Source organism: Cavia porcellus, unplaced genomic scaffold (assembly GCF_034190915.1).
Source record: "Cavia porcellus strain 051 isolate PalLab524CR breed Dunkin Hartley unplaced genomic scaffold, mCavPor4.1 scaffold_36, whole genome shotgun sequence".
NCBI classification, from domain to species: Eukaryota; Metazoa; Chordata; class Mammalia; order Rodentia; family Caviidae; genus Cavia; species Cavia porcellus.
The window spans coordinates 8,814,959-8,836,901 of record NW_026947519.1 but is presented as its reverse complement, the minus strand read 5'-3'; the positions used below and the strand labels follow the sequence as shown (position 1 = coordinate 8,836,901).

General features: G+C 44.6%; 1 protein-coding gene across 1 annotated transcript; it reads right to left on the bottom strand.

Annotated features, from left to right (window-relative positions):
- Positions 1-5,496: 5,496 nt before the first annotated feature.
- LOC134474719 (uncharacterized) lies at positions 5,497-21,638 on the bottom strand. The gene is made up of 4 exons (XM_063243239.1): positions 21,635-21,638; positions 10,972-11,227; positions 7,130-9,887; positions 5,497-6,634 (listed from the first exon to the last, which is right to left on the bottom strand). The coding sequence occupies exons 1-4, from the start codon at positions 21,636-21,638 to the stop codon at positions 6,290-6,292; spliced, it is 3,363 nt and encodes a 1,120-aa protein (XP_063099309.1). The 3' UTR covers positions 5,497-6,289.
- Between the last annotated feature and the right edge of the window lie 305 nt (positions 21,639-21,943).

The window sequence follows — 21,943 nt, the reverse complement described above, 5'->3', positions numbered from 1 at the left end:
AAGTTTTGTCTCTATCATGGCCCCTCAATTCCCTGGCATGTCCACATTAACTCATGAATCTTTACTCATTTCCTCTTCAAATGCACAGGATCCAATATATTTGAACCCTGTTCACCTGGGCTGTAATCATCCAAGGACACACCAGAGGAAGGGCAGCCACCCCCTTGCCTGGGGCCTTGGAGATTATCACAATAGAAATGGAAACCTGAACAAGGGGAGCCAAAACAAAGAGAGGAATATTCCTAAAGTCTGAAACACAGAAGCTACCTATAGACCAGTAGTGGGATTTCACAAATTATGTAAGAATCTCTGTGCACATGCTTGGCATGGTCGCTCATGCCTATAATCCCAGCAATCTGGGGGCTGAGGTGGATGGATCCTTGGGAGTTCCAGTCCATTGTGGGCTACGAATTTATCGCAAGGCCTCTTTCAACAACGACATAAGATGCTGTTTCCAAAAAGAGGTCAACAGAAAACTACACACTTGGTCTAGGTCCCGGGGTTCACTACATGAGTTGTGGAGTCTAAATGTTCCATGCCATGAGAAAATACCTGGGATTTTTAGTGAAAGGGGCATTTGCATCCCTTTTCTAAGGGTTTCCCTTTCACCATGTTACATTTGAATTCTGGGAAAACCTGCTGGTGACAAGCTATCTAGCATTATGTTGGTTTAGGTATTGAGCTAGTACCCCATGTTTAGTGTTCAGGGTTATGCTGGCATGGCTGCAGACTGCCTTAAAATAGCTATTTCAGACAAGTGAACCCCGAGGAAGCTGGATAGTTGAAGCAGGCACTCCAAATATTCATGCACTGCAAGGATTCACTTTCATTTTGGGACTCATCTTCTGGTTGCTGGTTGTAGTGCTAACTGATACTACCATGGTGGCAGTAATCCAGCAGAGACTGCATGTATGGTTTGCAGGTTTGCTTCCCAAGCCACCAGAAACTTGGCAGAACACAAATCATTGTGGCATTTTCTTTCCTCCCCTGAAACATTTGGCTTTCTAAGTTTGAAAATTGAATAGACTGGGCTAGTCAGGTTTGGACCCCATGTACCACCAACAGAGCTAAAGACAGAGCCAATTACTTCCCTCCACTTGTCATAATATGTCAAATTTGCTTGGTCACCACAACTTCAAAGAAAATTCTGAGGCAACTTAGAGAGATGAATCAAATGCTAGCTGATTGGAATGGCTGTGGTTGTATGAGGTGGAAAGCTGCAGAGTTGGGCTGAAACTGTTCACAGAAATCCACAGGCTTGTGGTTGCCAGGCAAACACACTGGGCTGATATTTGCTGAACATCACTGTGAGGTGGATTTTAGGCTCTAGGTTTGAAAATTTGAAAGACTGGGGTAGTCAAGTTTGGAACACATCAACCACAGACAGACCAAAAGGTCTTTCAATTACTTCCCTCCACTTCTCAAAATATGTCAAATATTCTTGATCACTACAACTGTAAAAAAAATTCTGAGGCAACATAGAGAGGCTAATCAAATACTGCATGATTGGAATGGCTGTGGTTTTATGAGGTGGAAAGCTGCAGAGTTGGGCTGAAACAATTCACAGAAAGCCACAAGCTTGTGGTTTCCAGGCAACCACACTGGGCTGTGATTGGCTGAGCACCATTGTGAGCTGGACTTTAGGCTCTAGGATACAAGTGTGCAGTAGGAGACCTGAGTCACAATGGTGGGCGTTGCCATGGAGACCTCAGTGGCACAGAGGACCTTGTAGGGCAAGATTTAAATAGGATGAATATTCTTGGCCTGGTATGCCACAGGATTCTCACTGAAGGCTTCACTGCTCAGAATTTGGGGATGGAAATACTTGCCAATCTACACATTGATGTACTTTCAATGGGATATGAAATATGCCAGGGCCTGGCAGATGTTCTCTGACTTGTCCTATCCTTGAGCATATGCTTTTCCCTTGTCATGTCTGTCATTTGGCTGAGTCCTGTTCCCTAAGCTATTCAGTCAAGACTTGCTGGAATCATTCACCTGCTGTATAAGAGCTTTCTGTGAAATTTCTCAGCAGAAATCCTCTGCAAGCACATAGCTTTGGATATGAGAGACAGTGGTGGAAGTTGAATTTCAAGGGCAGATATTTGAAAACAATGAAACAAGCCCCAAATAAGATCTTTACATGTTTCCCAGATGAATATGTTTGGAAATACGGGGGAAGATGGAGATCAAGACTGACAAGGGTGCACACCCATTTCAAGGTACAAAAACCAGGGAAAAACATGGAAAGCAAGAGAGCTGGTTAATTTGATGGAAAAATCTTTGATGATGAAAGGAAAATTATATTCTCATGGTGATTTAATCAGGCTGTAGCAATGAAGTTCTCATGTTGGTTGTCCTATGTGTGGCCTTCTGCATTGGGCAGTGGATGCAGGACAGGAGATCTTCAAATAAATCTGGTTGAACACAAAATAGTGAAAAAAATATCAATCTAAATCCTGTGTATTCCTTCCCTTTGCGAACATATATGGATAATGTCCGGAGTTTCAAAAGAGAAAATGTCTATTGGGTCATGGTTTCACCAATGAAATGGTCACTTCACATAACATTTTGAATTTTGCTTTCACAGTTGCTCATGTACCGAGCCTGAGTAAAGCAGAATGCAGAGTAAGCCTCATCAATAGTTGTGCATTCCATAAGTGGTTTTAAAACCAGTGAAACCCTTTGGACCTAGTGTTTGTATTTAATTGGTTGATTGGTTTTTCAAATTGTTTGTTTTACTATTTTTAACTTTGGGAGTCAGGGAACCCCTCACTCATAGTGATTTAGACCTCTCCAAAAGCTCTGAAGTTATTCATGTAACAGCTATTACATGTTATAAATTTCTCCTATTAAAACTTGAAAGACTAACAGACTCTGCTATTTTTCATCTAAATTCAGTGTTGCGCTAAATTCAGTCTTGGACTTTTTTTACAAGTCCTTTGAAATATGTCCTCCTCTAGTCACTGGTCATGCTGGAATGTACTTTCTTGTGAAGACAGGATTTGAGCAAATTGACACAAGTACAGTTTGGCACTACTCTGGACACCTGGTTAAATATCGAGTTGCCTAAATGGTGTGTGTTTTACTTTGATCTCTGCTCACACTTTGCTCATTCAGTTAGAACCACAGGGCTCCAGGCCATAGCGTTCTAGGCCTAAACAAGAAAATTTCTGTTATAACGTGGGCCCCGGTATAAAGTCCACGGAAACAAGAGTCCAAAACTTAAGTGGCAAAGGCTTTATTGAGCCAGTCCTGGCGGCACAGTCTCTCCTAGATCAAACCAAAGACTGCGCGCCCAAGACTGGGGAAAGGGGTTTTTAAAAGTAAGGGAAAGTGGGGAGGAAACCTGTAAGGCCATTAAACCTGTTGACCCGCATCTGGAAACTGTATTGCTGTCCACTTAGCTCTGACAGTCCCGGGAGTTCCTGGTGTTGCTCAAATTACTCCCATCCTGCAGACTGACATTATCTCAGAGTGGCACATCTGCAGCAATATTTGGGGAAGAAAGTGGAGAGTTAATTATCCCAGGACAGCTTGTCTTCGCCAGTGAGTGCGAAGGGGTCACGAGTTATGAGATGCTGGAACTTAAGTTTTATAAAGATCTGATATCTAACCCATTGGTACATACAGAACAAAAGGAAAGCACCGATCGGGGTTTGGGCCACAGTATTTCCCGGTAATTTCTTTGAAGCTAAACAGTTCTTAAAATTGGGGCAGGCTCATTTTATGACAGATCATCACCAGGTCGGGGAGAGGTCACCAGAAACCCAAATTCTTTATGGCCCAGATAGGTGGGTGGGGGGAGGCAATAAGGCGCGCTACAGAACAGGAAAACGGCGAGTATCTATCTTGTGGGAAGAGTAACTAAGGTTAGGTAAAAAGGTTAAACTCATGGGCAAATCTCCCTGCATATAAACACACTACTTCAAACAATGTGTAAATTAGTGGGCCTTCTTGTCTTCTTTAGTTCTTTAGCGAAGACTAGAGGCGCCTACCCGTGATTAACAGCCCTTGTTAGCTTGTTTTAGCACCACTCTTCTTGTTTGTAGAGGGCCGCTCCGTGATTAACATTTCAATTAAGTGAAATTCTTGCAATTCTTTACAGGGGAGAGTATTGCTCAACATATCAATTGGGTCACTTAACATATCAGTTAAGAAAAGAAAACATTTAGTAAGCCGCGGTACAGGTTTGCTATAATATACAAAATGATGAAGCTACTTTCTTAGAGTACAACATTCCCCTCTGATGTTGTGACTTCTGGGCCAAATCCTTGGCCGTACTTAAGGTCTGCTGTGGACAAGCTCATATGCTTGTTGCCTGACCATCATTAATTTTATACTTTGTACCTGACGCTTGACATATGCAGTCAGCCTATTTACTATGCAGGGGCCCAAAGTGGCTAGCACTAGAATCACAATGATAGGACCGGCTAAGGTCGCTATTATGTTGGTTATCCACGGTGGGAAGGAGAACATTTGCTCCGCCCACCCTAGAGCTCCTTGTCTTAGTCTCTCTCTTTCTTGTATGCCTCTTTGGAGTTCCGCTAAGTTTTGTCTAACTACCCCAGACTTATTGGCGTACAAGCAGCATTGCTCTCCCAGGGCCAAGCACAGTCCTCCTTTTTCAGCAAGCAAGAGGTCTAGTCCTCTGCGATTTTGGAGAGCTACTTTAGCTAATGAGTCCATTGAACTCTCTAAGGCCTCAATAGCATTTTGGACTCTTTTTATTTTTTTATCTACCTGTTGAGATAGCATATTGTATTGGTGTATGCTAACTCCCATGGACGCAGCACTCATCCCGAGGGCTGAGAATACACTGATCCCAGCCATAATAGGGAGGGCTGGACTTCTCTTATTGATCTGGTGACTGGCTGAGATGAGAGCCCGGTTCCCTTCTTCCTCGGAGTGCCAGTAGATTCTAGGCAGAACCTGGGTTAGTACACACACCTCATCCTGGTCAACAACGAACTTTTTTGAAATCATACAAGGGAACCATCCTGAAGTACAAGCCCACCAATGGCTGGCCGGGGCTATTAGGGGAGTAGCGTCACCAGCTCCTGTGATGCGATAAGAGTGAGAAAGGTCGCAATACTCAGGGGCTGTGTGGCTAAAATGATATATGCAGGTACCAGTTATCCCCTCTAAACTGGTGCCTTTCCATAGCGATTGGGGAAGGAGCATTTTGCATCTAGAGGGATCGGAGGCTAGTTTATCAGTGACCGTGATGTAGCCCTCATAGAAGGGGGGCTCTGGGGACATGCACAGCCAGCATGGGATTTTTAAATCGCTATCAAGGGAACTGTTAAGTAGCTCAGCTGCTACTTCCAAAGGTTGGAATATTTCCGCTATCATTGAAGGTGGGGCGGAGGCTTTGGGCTCAGTCTGTGCCCGTCTAGACCTTCTCAAACCAGTTTTTGTAGTCCTTGTTGAAGGTTGCATCGAGGTTGGATCGAGGCTAGGCACTCTAATCTCTATCCAGTATGGGATGTCCCCTTTCCCCCTCCATTTACACAGCTTTATCTGGGGCTGGTCTGTGTGGTAAATGCTCCCATTGTATGTGGCCTCAGTCACTTTAGTCGTCGGAGTGTGCCTCCGGGGTCGACTGAGTGGGAAATTAATGGGTGCCTTCTGAGTGGGGGCTGTCACTGGGCGGCGTCCTCTCCTGTAAATGACTACAGGAGGCTTTCTAGGTGGCTTGTATAAGATATTGATACTAATTCCAGGATCATGTCCAGATTTATAAATTTTAACAGCGTAAGTAAGTCCCTGCCCCAGCCACCTAAAATCCGTTGGATTTAGAAAGGTCAGCTGGACTGGGTTACAAGTATAAACACCATAACAGTTTTTGTTTCCTATGTACTTGACAGCGAGATACTTTTCAGAGTTATAGTATCCATCTAGGCCTCCTGTGACACATGACCACGAATAACAATATTGATGTTTTGGATCGGAGGCACAGTACACATTATAATTGGGGTCAGGCTGGTTTTTAGGACATACATATAGGGATGCCTGCTTGAGTTGGAACATAACTTGCAGAGCTTTAGGCCCACGGCCCGAGCAGAGGTTACGGTGGACCGACCCACCTACCCTGCCAGTTGGGCTGTCATCATTAATTATTATCCCATTGAAAAGTATACATAGGTCAATGGTGACTTGATTTATCGTGCCTTTAGCTCTCCCTAGTTCCCTTTTAGTTTTCTCGTCTGAAACAATCCAGTCCCCATTCCCGGGGTTTACAATTATAATCGAGCACCAAGCCAAATACCATAGTACAGACATAATTTTATGGCTGAGAGTCCTTTATAAACTTTAACTTTAATGGGTTACCAGTCCGTTGTACTGTCCATCGGGGACCCTTTTCGTCGTCTGTAGCTTCAAGTGGTTTGACTTGTGTGTGGTGGATCCACGCAGTCTTTCCTGCTACCTTGACGGAGGTGGGAGTGCTGAGCACCACGGTGAATGGTCCCTCCCAGCGCGGCTCAAGCGAATCCCGGTGGTGTCGTCGCACCAGGACCGACGTTCCTGGCTCAATTGACGCTTGGGGCAGCGTTCCCAAGGGGGGGTTCGGATGTTTTTGTCTGAACAGCCGGTGAATTGAGGTCAGTACAGGCTGGAGACTCTGTAAGGACTTAATGAGATCTTGGTTAGTTACTTCGGCTAATTTGTCTTCTGACAACTTAGGAACTATAGGTGGGGGTCTCCCGAACATAGCCTCAAAGGGGGAGATCCCAGAAATATATGGGGTGCATCTGGCCCTCAGCAATGCAAAGGGAAGAAGGCTCACCCAATTGTCACCAGTTTCTAAAGACAGCTTAGTCAAAGCGTCCTTAATGGTCCGGTTCATGCGCTCTACTTGTCCCGAGCTTTGTGGCCGATAGGCACAATGGAGTTTCCAACTGATTTTTAATACTTGGGCTAACTTTTGAGTAACTTGGGCTATAAAAGCCGGGCCATTGTCGGACCCCATTGATAATGGGAGGCCAAATCGGGGTATAATCTCATGTAGTAGCTTTTTAACTATAACCAGGGCTGACTCAGACTTAGTGGGGAAGGCCTCTACCCAGCCAGTGAATGTGTCTACCATCACCAGGAGATAGCGGTGTCCCTGCAAGCCAGGTTTTACCATATCCGTGAAGTCCACTTCCCAGTGTTCTCCTGGGGAGGTTCCTCGATACCGGGTGGTTTCCAGTGGAGGTTTCCTGGTTGGGTTGACCAACAAACACTGTGGACATCTAGAGCTCAGAGAGGCAGTTAGTTTGGAGAGCTTTGGAATGAAAAATCGATCTCTGAACAATTCTGCTAGTTTAGTTCCTCCTAAATGAGTAGCCTGATGAGCTTGCTGCAAAAGCTCTCGTCCTAGTGCTTCGGGTAACAGCACTCGCTTGTCGGGCAGCTGATACCAGCCCCCTGGAGTGCGGGGTTTGGCTCCAAGTTGAGATGCTAGCTGTAAATCTGTCTTCGAATAAACAGGCTCTGACAAGGCTTGAGGGACTAGCATCAGGGCAGTCATTTCCTCTGCAGGCCCCTCTGATGTGGTTGCTATTTTTTGGGCAGCCTGATCGGCCAAATTGTTTCCTATGATGATGGGGTCATCTCCCACTTGGTGTGCCTTGCAATGAATAATAGCGACTTGCTGAGGTAGCCAGACAGCTGCTAGCAAGTCTAGGATCTGTGGGGCATTTTTAATCTTAGTCCCGGCCGAGGTCAAGAGACCGCGTTCATGGTAAATAGCTCCATGTACATGTACAGTAGCAAAAGCATATCTGCTGTCTGTGTAGATGTTTACCCTCTTTCCTGAGGCTAGCTTTAATGCCTCTGTCAGAGCAATGAGCTCTGCCTTTTGGGCAGAAGTGCCAGGCTCTAACTGCTTAGCCCAGAGTACCTCTTTCTCGGTGGTCACTGCTGCGCCGGCCACTCGCCTCCCGTCCTGAATGAAACTGCTTCCGTCGGTGAAATAATTGTAAGCGTCCTTAAAAGGCTGGTCGGTTAGATCAGCTCGCAAGTTCTGCTGTAACTCGAGAATGTCAGCACACTCATGGAGAGGCATCTGTTGGTTTTCTGGGTTATCGTCGGGCATGAGAGTGGCTGGGTTTAGAGCTGAGGAGGTCTTGAAAACTACTGATTCTGGGTCTAGAAGCAAGGCCTGATAGTGTAGAATTCTGGCATTTGAAAGCCATTTTTCTGGGGGGGTTTTAATAAGAGTCTCTAGGCTGTGGGAGGTTACCACAGAAATCTTTTGTCCAAAAGTGAGCTTCTTAGCCTCTTTGAGTAGCATTGCCACAGCGGCCAAAATTCTCAGGCACGGAGGCCACCCTCCTGCCACTGGGTCGAGTCTTTTAGAAAGATAGGCTATAGGTCTCTTCCAAGGGCCAATATCTTGAGTCAGAACCCCTTTTGCTATGCCTCTGAGTTCATCTACGAACAAGGTGAAGGGTTTAGTAACATCAGGGAGCCCCAGGGCTGGAGCCTCAGTCAGAGCTCGCTTGAGCTGTTGGAAAGCCTGCTCGCACTCATCTGTCCAGTCGAGCGACTTTTGAGTCTCTCCCTTTAAAGAGTCATACAATGGGCGAGCGATTTCAGTAAAGTTTAGAATCCATAGTCTGCAGTATCCGACAGCTCCCAGAAACTCCCGCACCTGTTTCTTAGTTTCTGGGGATGGGATTTGTAATATGGCCTGGATTCTTTCTTTTGATAAAGTCCTCTTTCCTTCTTGTAATTTATAGCCCAGGTAAGTCACGGCCTGGCGACACAGTTGAGCCTTTTTAGCCGAGACTTTATAGCCTAATCGTCCCAAAGTCTTTAACAACTCCTCAGTTGCCTCTTGACATGTTTTTAGGGACGTTGAGGCTATCAACAAATCATCTACATATTGAAGGAGCACTATCTCGGGGTGTTTCTCTCTAAATCCTAAGAGATCTCTTGCTAACGCCTCGTCAAAAAGGGTGGGAGAGTTCTTGTAGCCCTGAGGTAAACGTGTCCAGGTCAGCTGTTCCTTTACCCCTGTATCTGGGTCAGTCCACTCGAAGGCAAATAGGGGTTGACTCACCGGAGCAAGAGGCAGGGTGAAGAAGGCATCCTTCAAGTCCAGGACAGAGTACCAGGTGTTCTCCGGATTAAGGAGGCTGAGCAGGGTGTAAGGATTTGGCACTGTTGGGTGTAGAGTCAGCACTCGTCTATTAACCTCTCGGAGATCCTGTACAGGGCGATAGTCATTCGTCCCCGGTTTCTGAACTGGGAGCAAGGGCGAGTTCCAGGGAGAGACACAAGGAATGAGAATATCATTGTCTCTTAGTCTCTGTATGTGGACTTTAATTCCTTTCCGGGCTTGCAGGCTTATTGGGTATTGCCTTAAGCAGATGGGGCGTGCCTGAGGCAAGAGTTCTACCACATGGGGGACTTGGTTGACTGCTAGCCCTGGAGGGTTGTTTTCTGCCCAGACTTCTGGAATCTCCTGTTTCCATTTGTTCAGCAGTTCTAATTCTAAGTCAGTCCGTGACAACTCGGGTGCACCAGACAAACTTCCCAGCAGGCGGTAACTTTCTCCTTCTGGGACAAGAGCCAACACTCTAATACTCTCTGATTTTGAGGGGGTATCAGTCCCTAGCTTCAGTCTAGGTTCATTCGTAACAAAGTCAATTTGCACCTGTAATTTATGTAGAAGGTCCCGCCCTAAAAGGGGATCCGGGCACTCAGGGACCCAGAGAAAATCATGTTGGACCAGTCTATGTCCAGGTCGAGCCAGACTAGCTGTCACCTTTGGGTACGATTTTCGGCCCCCTGTAGCTCCTATCACATTGACAGATTGCTTGGTCAGTTTTCCTAATGGTTGAGTCAGCACAGAATAGGTAGCTCCTGTATCGACTAGGAAGTCCACCGGTTGCCCCCCCCACTTGGAGAGTTATCCGGGGCTCAGGGGGTGGCGGCGAGCCCTGACCTCCTCATTTCTGAGACAACAGGGCCTTAGTCTCTCGTTCTGTCTTAGGCTTTAACTTTGGACAATCCTTACGCCAATGTCCCATCTCCTTACAGTACGCACATTGCTCTTTGTCTAGAGGAGGTCGCTTACCTCGAGCTTCCTTTTTCCTAGGGTTAGCTGACCTCTTGGCTTCTTTTTCGCAAAGTAATTCCAGTACTTTAGTCATCCTTTTGGTTGTTGTTTCTTGCAAGGTTTCCCTATTGTTGAAAACCTTTTGTGCGACCTCGACCAACTGGCTGAGAGGCATTCCCTCGAATCCCTCAAGCTTTTGTAACTTTCTCTTAATATCAGGGGCCGACTGGGACACGAAAGCAATATTAATTGCTCGTGCGTTCTCGGGTGCCATCGGATTGATTGGAGTATATAATCTATAGGTCTCTAAAAGGCGCTCTAAGAACACCGCTGGAGACTCATCGGCTAACTGCTGCACTGCACTCACTCGGGAAAGGTTGGTGGGCTTCTTAGCAGCCGCACGAAGTGCATCTAAGAGCCTCAGGCGATACTCATCGAGAGCCTTTTTACCTGCATCTGTGTTAGGGTCCCACTCGGGTCGGGAGGAGGGGAACAAGTGCTCAATTCGTTGCCGATCAGTGGATGGAGATCCATCCGGTTCTCGGACTCCCTTTTGCCCCAAAGCGCAGATTCGCATCCTTTCCTCAGCCGTGAAAAGGATGCGTAAGATCTGCTGGCAGTCATCCCAAGTGGGAAGGTGGGTGGAGAAAACAGACTCTATAAGGCTAATCAGAGATTCTGGGTCCTTCGAGAAAGGGGGGTTCTGACTTTTCCAGTTATAGAGGTCAGAGAAAGAAAAGGGGGTGTACACAAACATGGAGCCCCCACTCGGGGCTGGGACCTCCCTCAGAGGACACAGTGGCGCTGCCTCGTGGCCCTGTTCCAGAGGTCCCTCTGGTCGAGCGTGGCGGCGGGTTCGAATGGGCCGAGGCGGGGAGGGCGAGGTGGAGTCAGGTTGTGGCTCAGGGGCAGGATACGGGGGAGGGGGTAAGGGAAGGATGTCTAGCGGGTCGGAGAAGTCTTCGCTCGGAGGTAAGACTGGAGGTGCGTTGGGCTTGGAGGTCTCCTCTTCTGCCTTGGATTTCGGTTTGAGGGCTGCTAGGACTCCATTCGGAAGTGGCTCAATCCAAGGGGGAGCATCATAGATTGTATCTATCCAAGCCTGGATATAGACAATCTGATCGGGGTGAGCGGGGGGCCCAAATACATACTGGCGGACCGCTCGAGCTGTCTCTATATCAAAGGACCCAAAAGGGGGCCAGACTCCTTGGGTCCCCAGGGGCCACTCCTGTGTGACAAAGGTTGTTAGTCTGGCTTTGCGAACCCTTTCCCCATATCTCCCACCTCGCCTCAGGAATTCTTTAAAGTGGTCAATGACAAGGCTAAGGGGAGTGCTGGGAACAGATTCGTTCCGACCCATAATGGACTCGTTCTGACCCATAGCTGGTGGTGTCGCTGGTTTTGCTGGAAAAAAACTTAAAAGGCAAAGTTAGGGTTAAACAGAAAAACTACAGAGACTAGGCAAACGGTCGGAATCACCTTTGCCCACTCCGAATTCCAGGAAGGAGCTCCTAAGAAAGAAGGCTCTGTTAGAGTTAGGTGACCAAAAAGGGGAACAATTAGAACAAATGAACACACAGACCGACACACAAGACGAGACAGAACAAGACAAGCTGCAGCAGAATGGCCTTTGCTCAAAAATTAGTCAAATTTTGGGATCTGGAGGAATTAACAAATTTAACTAATGAAGTGGTTCCCCACCCAGGCGGAGTCACAAATGGCAAAAACCAATTGACTTCGTCCTCGGGGGCTTCACTTCCCAAATTAAGGGCGTCCCCTTCCGAACGGAGTGGTTCCTCACCCGGGGCAGATTCACAGATGGACAGAATTTGTCCGACAAACCAACTGACTCTGTCCTCGGGTGGTTCCCACTCCCAAATTGAGGGCGTCCCCTCAAAATTACAAATTGACCGCGGCCCAAACAAAACCTCCAGAGCACTTACTTTCAGATGTTCGGAAATGAGTCTGGAGTCTTGCTTCCATCCAGGGCGAGCCCCCAAATGTTATAACGTGGGCCCCGGTATAAAGTCCACGGAAACAAGAGTCCAAAACTTAAGTGGCAAAGGCTTTATTGAGCCAGTCCTGGCGGCACAGTCTCTCCTAGATCAAACCAAAGACTGCGCGCCCAAGACTGGGGAAAGGGGTTTTTAAAAGTAAGGGAAAGTGGGGAGGAAACCTGTAAGGCCCATTAAACCTGTTGACCCGCATCTGGAAACTGTATTGCTGTCCACTTAGCTCTGACAGTCCCGGGAGTTCCTGGTGTTGCTCAAATTACTCCCATCCTGCAGACTGACATTATCTCAGAGTGGCACATCTGCAGCAATATTTGGGGAAGAAAGTGGAGAGTTAATTATCCCAGGACAGCTTGTCTTCGCCAGTGAGTGCGAAGGGGTCACGAGTTATGAGATGCTGGAACTTAAGTTTTATAAAGATCTGATATCTAACCCATTGGTACATACAGAACAAAAGGAAAGCACCGATCGGGGTTTGGGCCACAGTATTTCCCGGTAATTTCTTTGAAGCTAAACAGTTCTTAAAATTGGGGCAGGCTCATTTTATGACAGATCATCACCAGGTCGGGGAGAGGTCACCAGAAACCCAAATTCTTTATGGCCCAGATAGGTGGGTGGGGGGAGGCAATAAGGCGCGCTACAGAACAGGAAAACGGCGAGTATCTATCTTGTGGGAAGAGTAACTAAGGTTAGGTAAAAAGGTTAAACTCATGGGCAAATCTCCCTGCATATAAACACACTACTTCAAACAATGTGTAAATTAGTGGGCCTTCTTGTCTTCTTTAGTTCTTTAGCGAAGACTAGAGGCGCCTACCCGTGATTAACAGCCCTTGTTAGCTTGTTTTAGCACCACTCTTCTTGTTTGTAGAGGGCCGCTCCGTGATTAACATTTCAATTAAGTGAAATTCTTGCAATTCTTTACAGGGGAGAGTATTGCTCAACATATCAATTGGGTCACTTAACATATCAGTTAAGAAAAGAAAACATTTAGTAAGCCGCGGTACAGGTTTGCTATAATATACAAAATGATGAAGCTACTTTCTTAGAGTACAACAATTTCCATTCCATTTTGGGAGTTCATTCGTCTCTCATAATTACTTTTTCCACAAATGTGTGCTTCAGGAGAGTCCATGTCTAAATGTGGAGAGGCCCATTTTCATTCACTCACTTTCAGACTTTCTAAGATTTTCAGTTACTAGAGGTTTGCCCAGACTTGCCATTGTCAAGGGACAGTGCACTTCACTTGAAGTTGTGCAGTATTACTTCATGTGTGTCTGTGGAAATTCCACCAATGGGAAACTCTTGCTGTAGTCATCTCCAAGTGTTTCTGCCTAAGACAATATAAATAACAAAGGATGTGGTTTCAGGCAGAATGAGGAATGGAGGGATAATCTTTATTTCAGTGCAGGTTGACCTTTCAAAGAAACAGTAATTCCTATGAAATAGGAGGTAAAATCTTTTGTAAAGAGACATGGATATGACATGCTCAACTTTATGTCACATTTTTTAAAAAGCCAAGGGCATTTGAGAAATTCTTGGCGTCTGAATTGTCCCTTTTTTCAAATTTCTCTTAGGTAAGACACTCCAGTTTCTTCAAACCATGGTACAGTTCCTTCCATGTAAAAAACCAAAGCAAAAAATAAAATAAATTAAAACAAAACCGATCAAATTACATTTGAGAGCACACAATTGCTCAGCAGGCCCACTATATAAGAAGCTAGAGGTACAGAAGCCTCAGCCTTCAGCCCATTGCCTGAAGTTTTGTCTCTATCATGGCCCCTCAATTCCCTGGCATTTCCACATTAACTCATGAGTCTTTACTCATTTCCTCTTCAAATGCACAGGATCCAATATATTTGAACCCTGTTCACCTGGGCTGTAATCATCCAAGGACACACCAGAGGAAGGACAGCCACCCCCTTGCCTGGGGCCTTGGAGCTTATCACAATAGAAATGGAAACCTGAACTAGGGGAGCCAAAACAAAGAGAGGAATATTCCTAAAATCTGAAACACAGAAGCTACCTGTAGACCAGTAGTGGGATTTCACAAATTATGTAAGAATCTCTGTGCACATGCTTGGCATGGTCGCTCATGCCTATAATCACAGCAATCTGGGGGCTGAGGTGGATGGATACTTGGGAGTTCCAGTCCATCGTGGGCTACGAATTTATCCCAAGGCCTCTTTCAACAACTACATAAGATGCTGTTTCCAAAAAGAGGACAACAGAAAACTAGACACACTTCGTCTAGGACCCGGGGTTCACTACATGAGTTGTGGAGTCTAAATATTCCATGCCATGAGAAAATACCTGGGATTTTTATTGAAAGGGGCATTTGCATCCCTTTTCTAAGGGTTTCCCTTTCACCATGTTACATTTGAATTCTGGGAAAACCTGCTGGTGACAAGCTATCTAGCATTATGTTGGTTTAGGTATTGAGCTAGTACCTCATGTTTAGTGTTCAGGGTTATGCTGGAATGGCTGCAGACCTCCTTGAAATAGCTATTGCAGACAAGTGAACCCCGAGGAAGCTGGATAGTTGAAGCAGGCACTCCAAATATTCATGCACTGCAAGGATTCACTTTCATTTTGGGAATCATCTTCTGGTTGCTGGCTTTTAGTGCTAACTGATACTACCATGGTGGCAGTAGTCCAGCAGAGACTGCATGTATGGTTTGCAGGTTTGCTTCCCAAGCCACCAGAAACTTGGCAGAACACAAATCATTGTGGCATTTTCTTTCCTCCCCTGAAATATTTGTCTTTCTAAGTTTGAAAATTGAATAGACTGGGCTAGTCAGGTTTGGACCCCATGTACCACCAACAGAGCTAAAGACAGAGCCAATTACTTCCCTCCACTTGTCAAAATATGTCAAATTTGCTTGGTCACCACAACTTCAAAGAAAATTCTGAGGCAACTTAGAGAGGTGAATCAAATACTACCTGATTGAAATGGCTGTGGTTGTATGATGTAGAATGCTACAGAGTTGGGCTGAAACTGTTCACAGAAATCCACAGGCTTGCGGTTGCCAGGCAACCACACTGGGCTGAGATTGGCTGAACATCACTGTGAGGTGGATTTTAGGCTCTAGGTTTGAAAATTTGAAAGACTGGGGTAGTCAATTTTGGAACACATCGACCACAGACAGACCAAAAGGTCTTTCAATTACTTCCTCCACTTCTCAAAATATGTCAAATTTTCTTGATCACTACAACTATACAAAAAATTCTGAGGCAACATAGAGAGGCTAATCAAATGCTGCATGATTGGAATGGCTGTGGTTGTATGAGGTGGAAAGCTGCAGAGTTGGGCTGAAACAGTTCACAGAAAGCCACAAGCTTGTGGTTGCCAGGCAACCACACTGGGCTGTGATTGGCTGAGCACCATTGTGAGCTGGACTTTAGGCTCTAGCATACAAGTGTGCAGTAGGAGACCTGAGTCACAATGCTGGGGGTTGCCATGGAGACCTCAGTGGCACAGAGGACCTTGTAGGGCAAGATTTAAATAGGATGAATATTCTTGGCCTGGTATGCCACAGGATTCTCACTGAAGGCTTCACTGCTCAGAATTTGGGGATGGAAATGCTTGCCAATCTACACATGGAAGTACTTTCAATGGGATATGAAATATGCCAGGGCCTGGCAGATGTTCTCTGACATGTCCTATCCTTGAGCATATGCTTTTCCCTTGTCATGTCTGTCATTTGGCTGAGTCCTGTTCCCTAAGCTATTCAGTCAAGACTTGCTGGAATCATTCACCTGCAGTATAAGAGCTTTCTGTGAAATTTCTCAGCAGAAATCCTCTGCAAGCACATAGCTTTGGATATGAGAGACAGTGGTGGAAGTTGAATTTCAAGGGCAGATATTTGAAAACAATGAAACAAGCCCCAAATAAGACCTTTACATGTTTCCCAGATGAATATGTTTGGAAATACGGGGGAAGAGGGAGATCAAGACTGAGAAAACTGAACACCCATTTCAAGGTACAAAAACCAGGGAAAAACATGGGAAAGCAAGAGAGCTGGTTAATTTGATGTAAAAAGCTTTGATGATGAAAAGAAAATTATATTCTCATGGTGATTTAATCAGGCGGTAGCAGTGAAGTTTTCATGTTGGTTGTCCTATGTGTGGCCTTCTGCATTGGGCAGTGGATGCAGGACAGGAGATCTTCAAATAAATTTGGTGGAACACAAAATAGTGAAAAAAATATCAATCTAAATCCTGTGTATTCCTTCCCTTTGAGAACATATATGGATAATGTCCGGAGTTTCAAAAGAGAAAATGTCTATTGGGTCATGGTTTCACCAATGAAATGGTCACTTCACATAACATTTTGAATTTTGCTTTCACAGTTGCTCATGTACCGGGCCTGAGTAAAGCAGAATGCAGAGTAAGCCTCATCAATAGTTGTGCATTCCATAAGTGGTTTTAAAACCAGTGAAACCCTTTGGACCTAGTGTTTGTATTTAACTGGTTGATTGGTTTTTCAAATTGTTTGTTTTACTATTTTTAACTTTGGGAGTCAGGGAAGCCCTCACTCATAGTGATTTAGACCTCTCCAAAAGCTCTGAAGTTATTCATGTAACAGCTATTACATGTTATAAGTTTCTCCTATTAAAACTTGAAAGACTAACAGACTCTGCTACTTTTCATCTAAATTCAGTGTTGCGCTAAATTCAGTGTTGGACTTTTTTTTACAAGTCCTTTGAGATGTGTCCTCCTCTAGTCACTGGTCGTGCTGGAATGTACTTTCTTGTGAAGACAGGATTTGAGCAAATTGACACAAGTACCGTTTGCCACTACTCTGGACACCTGGTTAAATATCGAGTTGCCTAAATGGTGTGTGTTTTACTTTGATCTCTGCTCACACTTTGCTCATCCAGTTACATCCACAGGGCTCCAGGCCATAGAGTTCTAGGCCTAAACAAGAAAATTTCCATTCCGTTTTGGGAGTTCATTGGTCTCTCATAATTACTTTTTCCACATATGTGTGCTTCAGGAGAGGCCCTGTCTAAATGTGGAGAGGCCCATTCTCATTCACTCACTTTCAGACTTTCTAAGATTTTCAGTTACTAGAGGTTTGCTCAGGCTTGCCATTGTCAAGGGACAGTGCACTTCACATGAAGTTGTGCAGTATTACTTCATGTGTCTCCGTGGAAATACCACCAATGGGAAACTCTTGCTGTAGTCATCTCCAGGTGTTTCTGTGTAAGAAATTATAACTAACAAAGGACGTGGTTTCAAGCAGAATGAGGAATGGAGGGATAATCTTTATTTCAGTGCAGGTTGACCTTTCAAAGAAACAGTAATTCCTATGAAATAGGAGGTAAAATCTTTTGTAAAGAGACATGGACATGACATGCTCAACTTTATGTCACATTTTTTTAAAAAGCCAAGGGCATTTGAGAAATTCTTGGCTGCTGAATTGTCCCTTTTTTCAAATTTCTCTTAGGTAAGACACTCCAGTTTCTTCAAACCATGGTACTGTTCCTTCCATGTAAAAAACCAAAGAAAAAACAAAAGAAATTAAAAGAAAACCCATCAAATTACATTTGAGAGCACACAATTGCTCAGCAGGCCCACTATTCAAGAAGCTAGAGGTACAGAAGCCTCAGCCTTCAGCCCATGGCCTGAAGTTTTGTCTCTATCCTGGCCCCTCAATTCCCTGGCATGTCCACATTAACTCATGAATCTTTACTCATTTCCTCTTCAAATGCACAGGATCCAATATATTTGAACCCTGTTCAACTGGGCTGTAATCATCCATGGACACCTCAGAGGAAGGGCAGCCACCCCCTTGCTGGGGCCTTGGAGCTTATCACAATAGAAATGGAAACCTGAACAAGGTGAGCCAAAACAAAGAGAGGAATATTCCTAAAGTTGGAAACACAGAATCTACCTATAGACCAGTGGTGGGATTTCACAAATTATGTAAGAATCTCTGTGCACATGCTTGGCATGGTCGCTCATGCCTATAATCCCAGCAATCTGGGGGCTGAGGTGGATGGATCCTTGGGAGTTCCAGTCCATCGTGGGCTATGAATTTATCTCAAGGCCTCTTTCAACAACTACATAAGATGCTGTTTCCAAAAAGAGGACAACAGAAAACTAGAAACACTTGGTCTAGGTCCCGGGGTTCACTACATGAGTTGTGGAGTCTAAATATTCCATGCCATGAGAAAATACCTGGGATTTTTAGTGAAAGGGGCATTTGCATCCCTTGTCTAAGGGTTTCCCTTTCACCATGTTACATTTGAATTCTGGGAAAACCTGCTGGTGACAAGCTACCTAGCATTATGTTGGTTTAGGTATTTAGCTAGTACCTCATGTTTAGTGTTCAGGGTTATGCTGGAATGGCTGCAGACTGCCTTGAAATAGCTATTGCAGACAAGTGAACCCTGAGGAAGCTGGATAGTTGAAGCAGGCACTCCAAATATTCATGCACTGCAAGGATTCACTATCATTTTGGGACTCATCTTCTGGTTGCTGGCTTTTAGTGCTAACTGATACTTCCATGGTGGCAGTAATCCAGCAGAGACTGCATGTATGGTTTGCAGGTTTGCTTCCCAAGCCACCAGAAACTTGGCAGAACACAAATCATTGTGGCATTTTCTTTCCTCCCCTGAAACATTTGGCTTTCTAAGTTTGAAAATTGAATAGACTGGGCTAGTCAGGTTTGGACCCCATGTACCACCAACAGAGCTAAAGACAGAGCCAATTACTTCCCTCCACTTGTCAAAATATGTCAAATTTGCTTGGTCACCACCACTTCAAAGAAAATTCTGAGGCAACTTAGATAGGTGAATCAAATGCTGCCTGATTGGAATGGCTGTGGTTGTATGAGGTGGAAAGCTGCAGAGTTGGGCTGAAACTGTTCACAGAAATCCACAGGCTTGTGGTTGCCAGGCAACCACACTGGGCTGATATTGGCTGAACATCACTGTGAGGTGGATTTTAGGCTCTAGGTTTGAAAATTTAAAAGACTGGGGTAGTCAAGTTTGGAACACATCGACCACAGACAGACCAAAAGGTCGTTCAATCACTTCCCTCCACTTCTCAAAATATGTCAAATTTTCTTCATCACTACAACTATAAAAAAAATTCTGAGGCAACATAGAGAGGCTAATCAAATACTGCATGATTGGAATGGCTGTGGTGTATGAGGTGGAAAGCTGCAGAGCTGGGCTGAAACTGTTCACAGAAAGCCACAAGCTTGTGGTTGCCAGGCAACCACACTGGGCTGTGATTGCCTGAGCACCATTGTGAGCTGGACTTTAGGCTCTAGGATACAAGTGTGCAGTAGGAGACCTGAGTCACAATGCTGGGCGTTGCCATGGAGACCTCAGTGGCACAGAGGACATTGTAGGGCAAGATTTAAATAGGATGAATATTCTTGGCCTGGTATGCCACAGGATTCTCACTGAAGGCTTCACTGCTCAGAATTTGGGGATGGAAATGCTTGCCAATCTACACATGGATGTGCTTTCAATGGGATATGAAATATACCAGGGCCTGGCAGATGTTCTCCGACCTGTCCTATCCTTGAGCATATGCTTTTCCCTTGTCATGTCTGTCATTTGGCTGAGTCCTGTTCCCTAAGCTATTCAGTCAAGACTTGCTGGAATCATTCACCTGCAGTATAAGAGCTTTCTGTGAAATTTCTCAGCAGAAATCCTCTGCAAGCACATAGCTTTGGATATGAGAGACAGTGGTGGAAGTTGAATTTCAAGGGCAGATATTTGAAAACAATGAAACAAGCCCCGAATAAGATCTTTACATGTTTCCCAGATGAATATGTTTGCAAATACGGTGGAAAATGGAGATCAAGACTGAGAAGAGTGCACACCCATTTCAAGGTACAAAAACCAGGGAAAAACATGGGAAAGCAAGAGAGCTGGTTAATTTGATGTAAAAATCTTTGATGATGAAAGGAAATCTATATTCTCATGGTGATTTAATCAGGCTGTAGCAGTGAAGTTCTCATGTTGGTTGTCCTATGTGTGGCCTTCTGAATTGGGCAGTGGATGCAGGACAGGAGATCTTCAAATAAATCTGGTGGAACACAAAATAGTGAAAAAAATATCAATCTAAATCCTGTGTATTCCTTCCCTTTGAGAACATATATGGATAATGTCCGGAGTTTCAAAAGAGAAAATGTCTATTGGGTCATGGTTTCACCAATGAAATGGTCACTTCACATAACATTTTGAATTTTGCTTTCACAGTTGCTCATGTACCTGGCCTGAGTAAAGCAGAATGCAGAGTAAGCCTCATCAGTAGTTGTGCATTCCATAAGTGGTTTTAAAACCAGTGAAACCCTTTGGACCTAGTGTTTGTATTTAATTGGTTGACTGGTTTTTCAAATTGTTTGTTTTACTATTTTTAACTTTGGGAGTCAGGGAAGCCCTCACTCATAGTGATTTTGACCTCTGCAAAAGCTCTGAAGTTATTCATGTAACAGCTATTACATGTTATAAGTTTCTCCTATTAAAACTTGAAAGACTAACAGACTCTGCTACTTTTCATCTAAATTCAGTTTGCGCTAAATTCAGTGTTGGACTTTTTTTTACAAGTTCTTTGAAATGTGTCCTCCTCTAGTCACTGGTCTTGCTGGAATGTACTTTCTTGTGAAGACAGGATTTGAGCAAATTGACACAAGTACAGTTTGCCACTACTCTGGACACCTGGTTAAATATCGAGTTGCCTAAATGTTGTGTGTTTTACTTTGATCTCTGCTCACACTTTGCTCATCCGGTTAGAACCACAGGGCTCCAGGCCATAGCGTTCTAGGACTAAACTAGAAAATTTCCATTCCGTTTTGGGAGTTCATTCATCTCTCATAATTACTTTTTCCACAAATGTGTGCTTCAGGAGAGGCCCTGTCTAAATGTGGAGAGCCCCATTTTCATTCACTCACTTTCAGATTTTGTAAGATTTTCAGTTACTAGAAGTCTGCCCAGACTTGCCATTGTCAAGGGACAGTGCACTTCACTTGAAGTCGTGCTGTATTACTTCATGTGTCTCCGTGGAAATTCCACCAATGGGAAACTCTTGCTGTAGTCATCTCAAAGTGTTTCTGCATAAGAAAATATAACTAACAAAGGATGTGCTTTCAAGCAGAATGAGGAATGGAGGGATAATCTTTATTTCAGTGCAGGTTGACCTTTCAAAGAAACAGTAATTCCTATGAAATAGGAGGTAAAATCTTTTGTAAAGAGACATGGATATGACATGCTCAACTTTATGTCAAATTTTTTTAATAAGCCAAGGGCATTTGAGAAATTCTTGGCTGCTGAATTGTCCCTTTTTTCAAATTTCTCTTAGGTAAGACACTCCACTTTCTTCAAACCATGGTACTGTTCCTTCCATGAAAAAAACCAAAGCAAAAAACAAAATAAATTAAAACAAATCCCATCAAATTACATTTGAGATCACACAATTGCTCAGCAGGCCCACTATTCAAGAAGCTAGAGGTACAGAAGCCTCAGCCTTCAGCCCATGGCCTGAAGTTTTGTCTCTATCATGGCTCCTCAATTCCCTGGCATGTCCACATTAACTCATGAATCTTTACCCATTTCCGCTTCAAATGCACAGGATCCAATATATTTGAACCCTGTTCACCTGGGCTGTAATCATCCAAGGACACACCAAAGGAAGGACAGCCACCCCCTTGCCTGGGGCCTTGGAGCTTATCACAATAGAAATGGAAACCTGAAGGAGGGGAGCCAAAACAAAGAGAGGAATATTCCTAAAGTCTGAAACACAGAAGCTACCTATAGACTACAACTGGGACTTTAAAAATTATGTAAGAATCTCTGTGCACATGCTTGGCATGGTCGCTCATGCCTATAATCCCAGCAATCTGTTGGCTGAGGTGGAT

Coding starts and splice junctions, on each gene's coding strand:
- LOC134474719 (XM_063243239.1), bottom strand. Junction 9,888..10,971: donor CTTCCCTTACCCCCTCCCCC/GTATCCTGCCCC, acceptor CAAGTGGGGGGG/GCAACCGGTGGACTTCCTAG. Junction 6,635..7,129: donor AAGTGGACTTCACGGATATG/GTAAAACCTGGC, acceptor GATCTCATTAAG/TCCTTACAGAGTCTCCAGCC.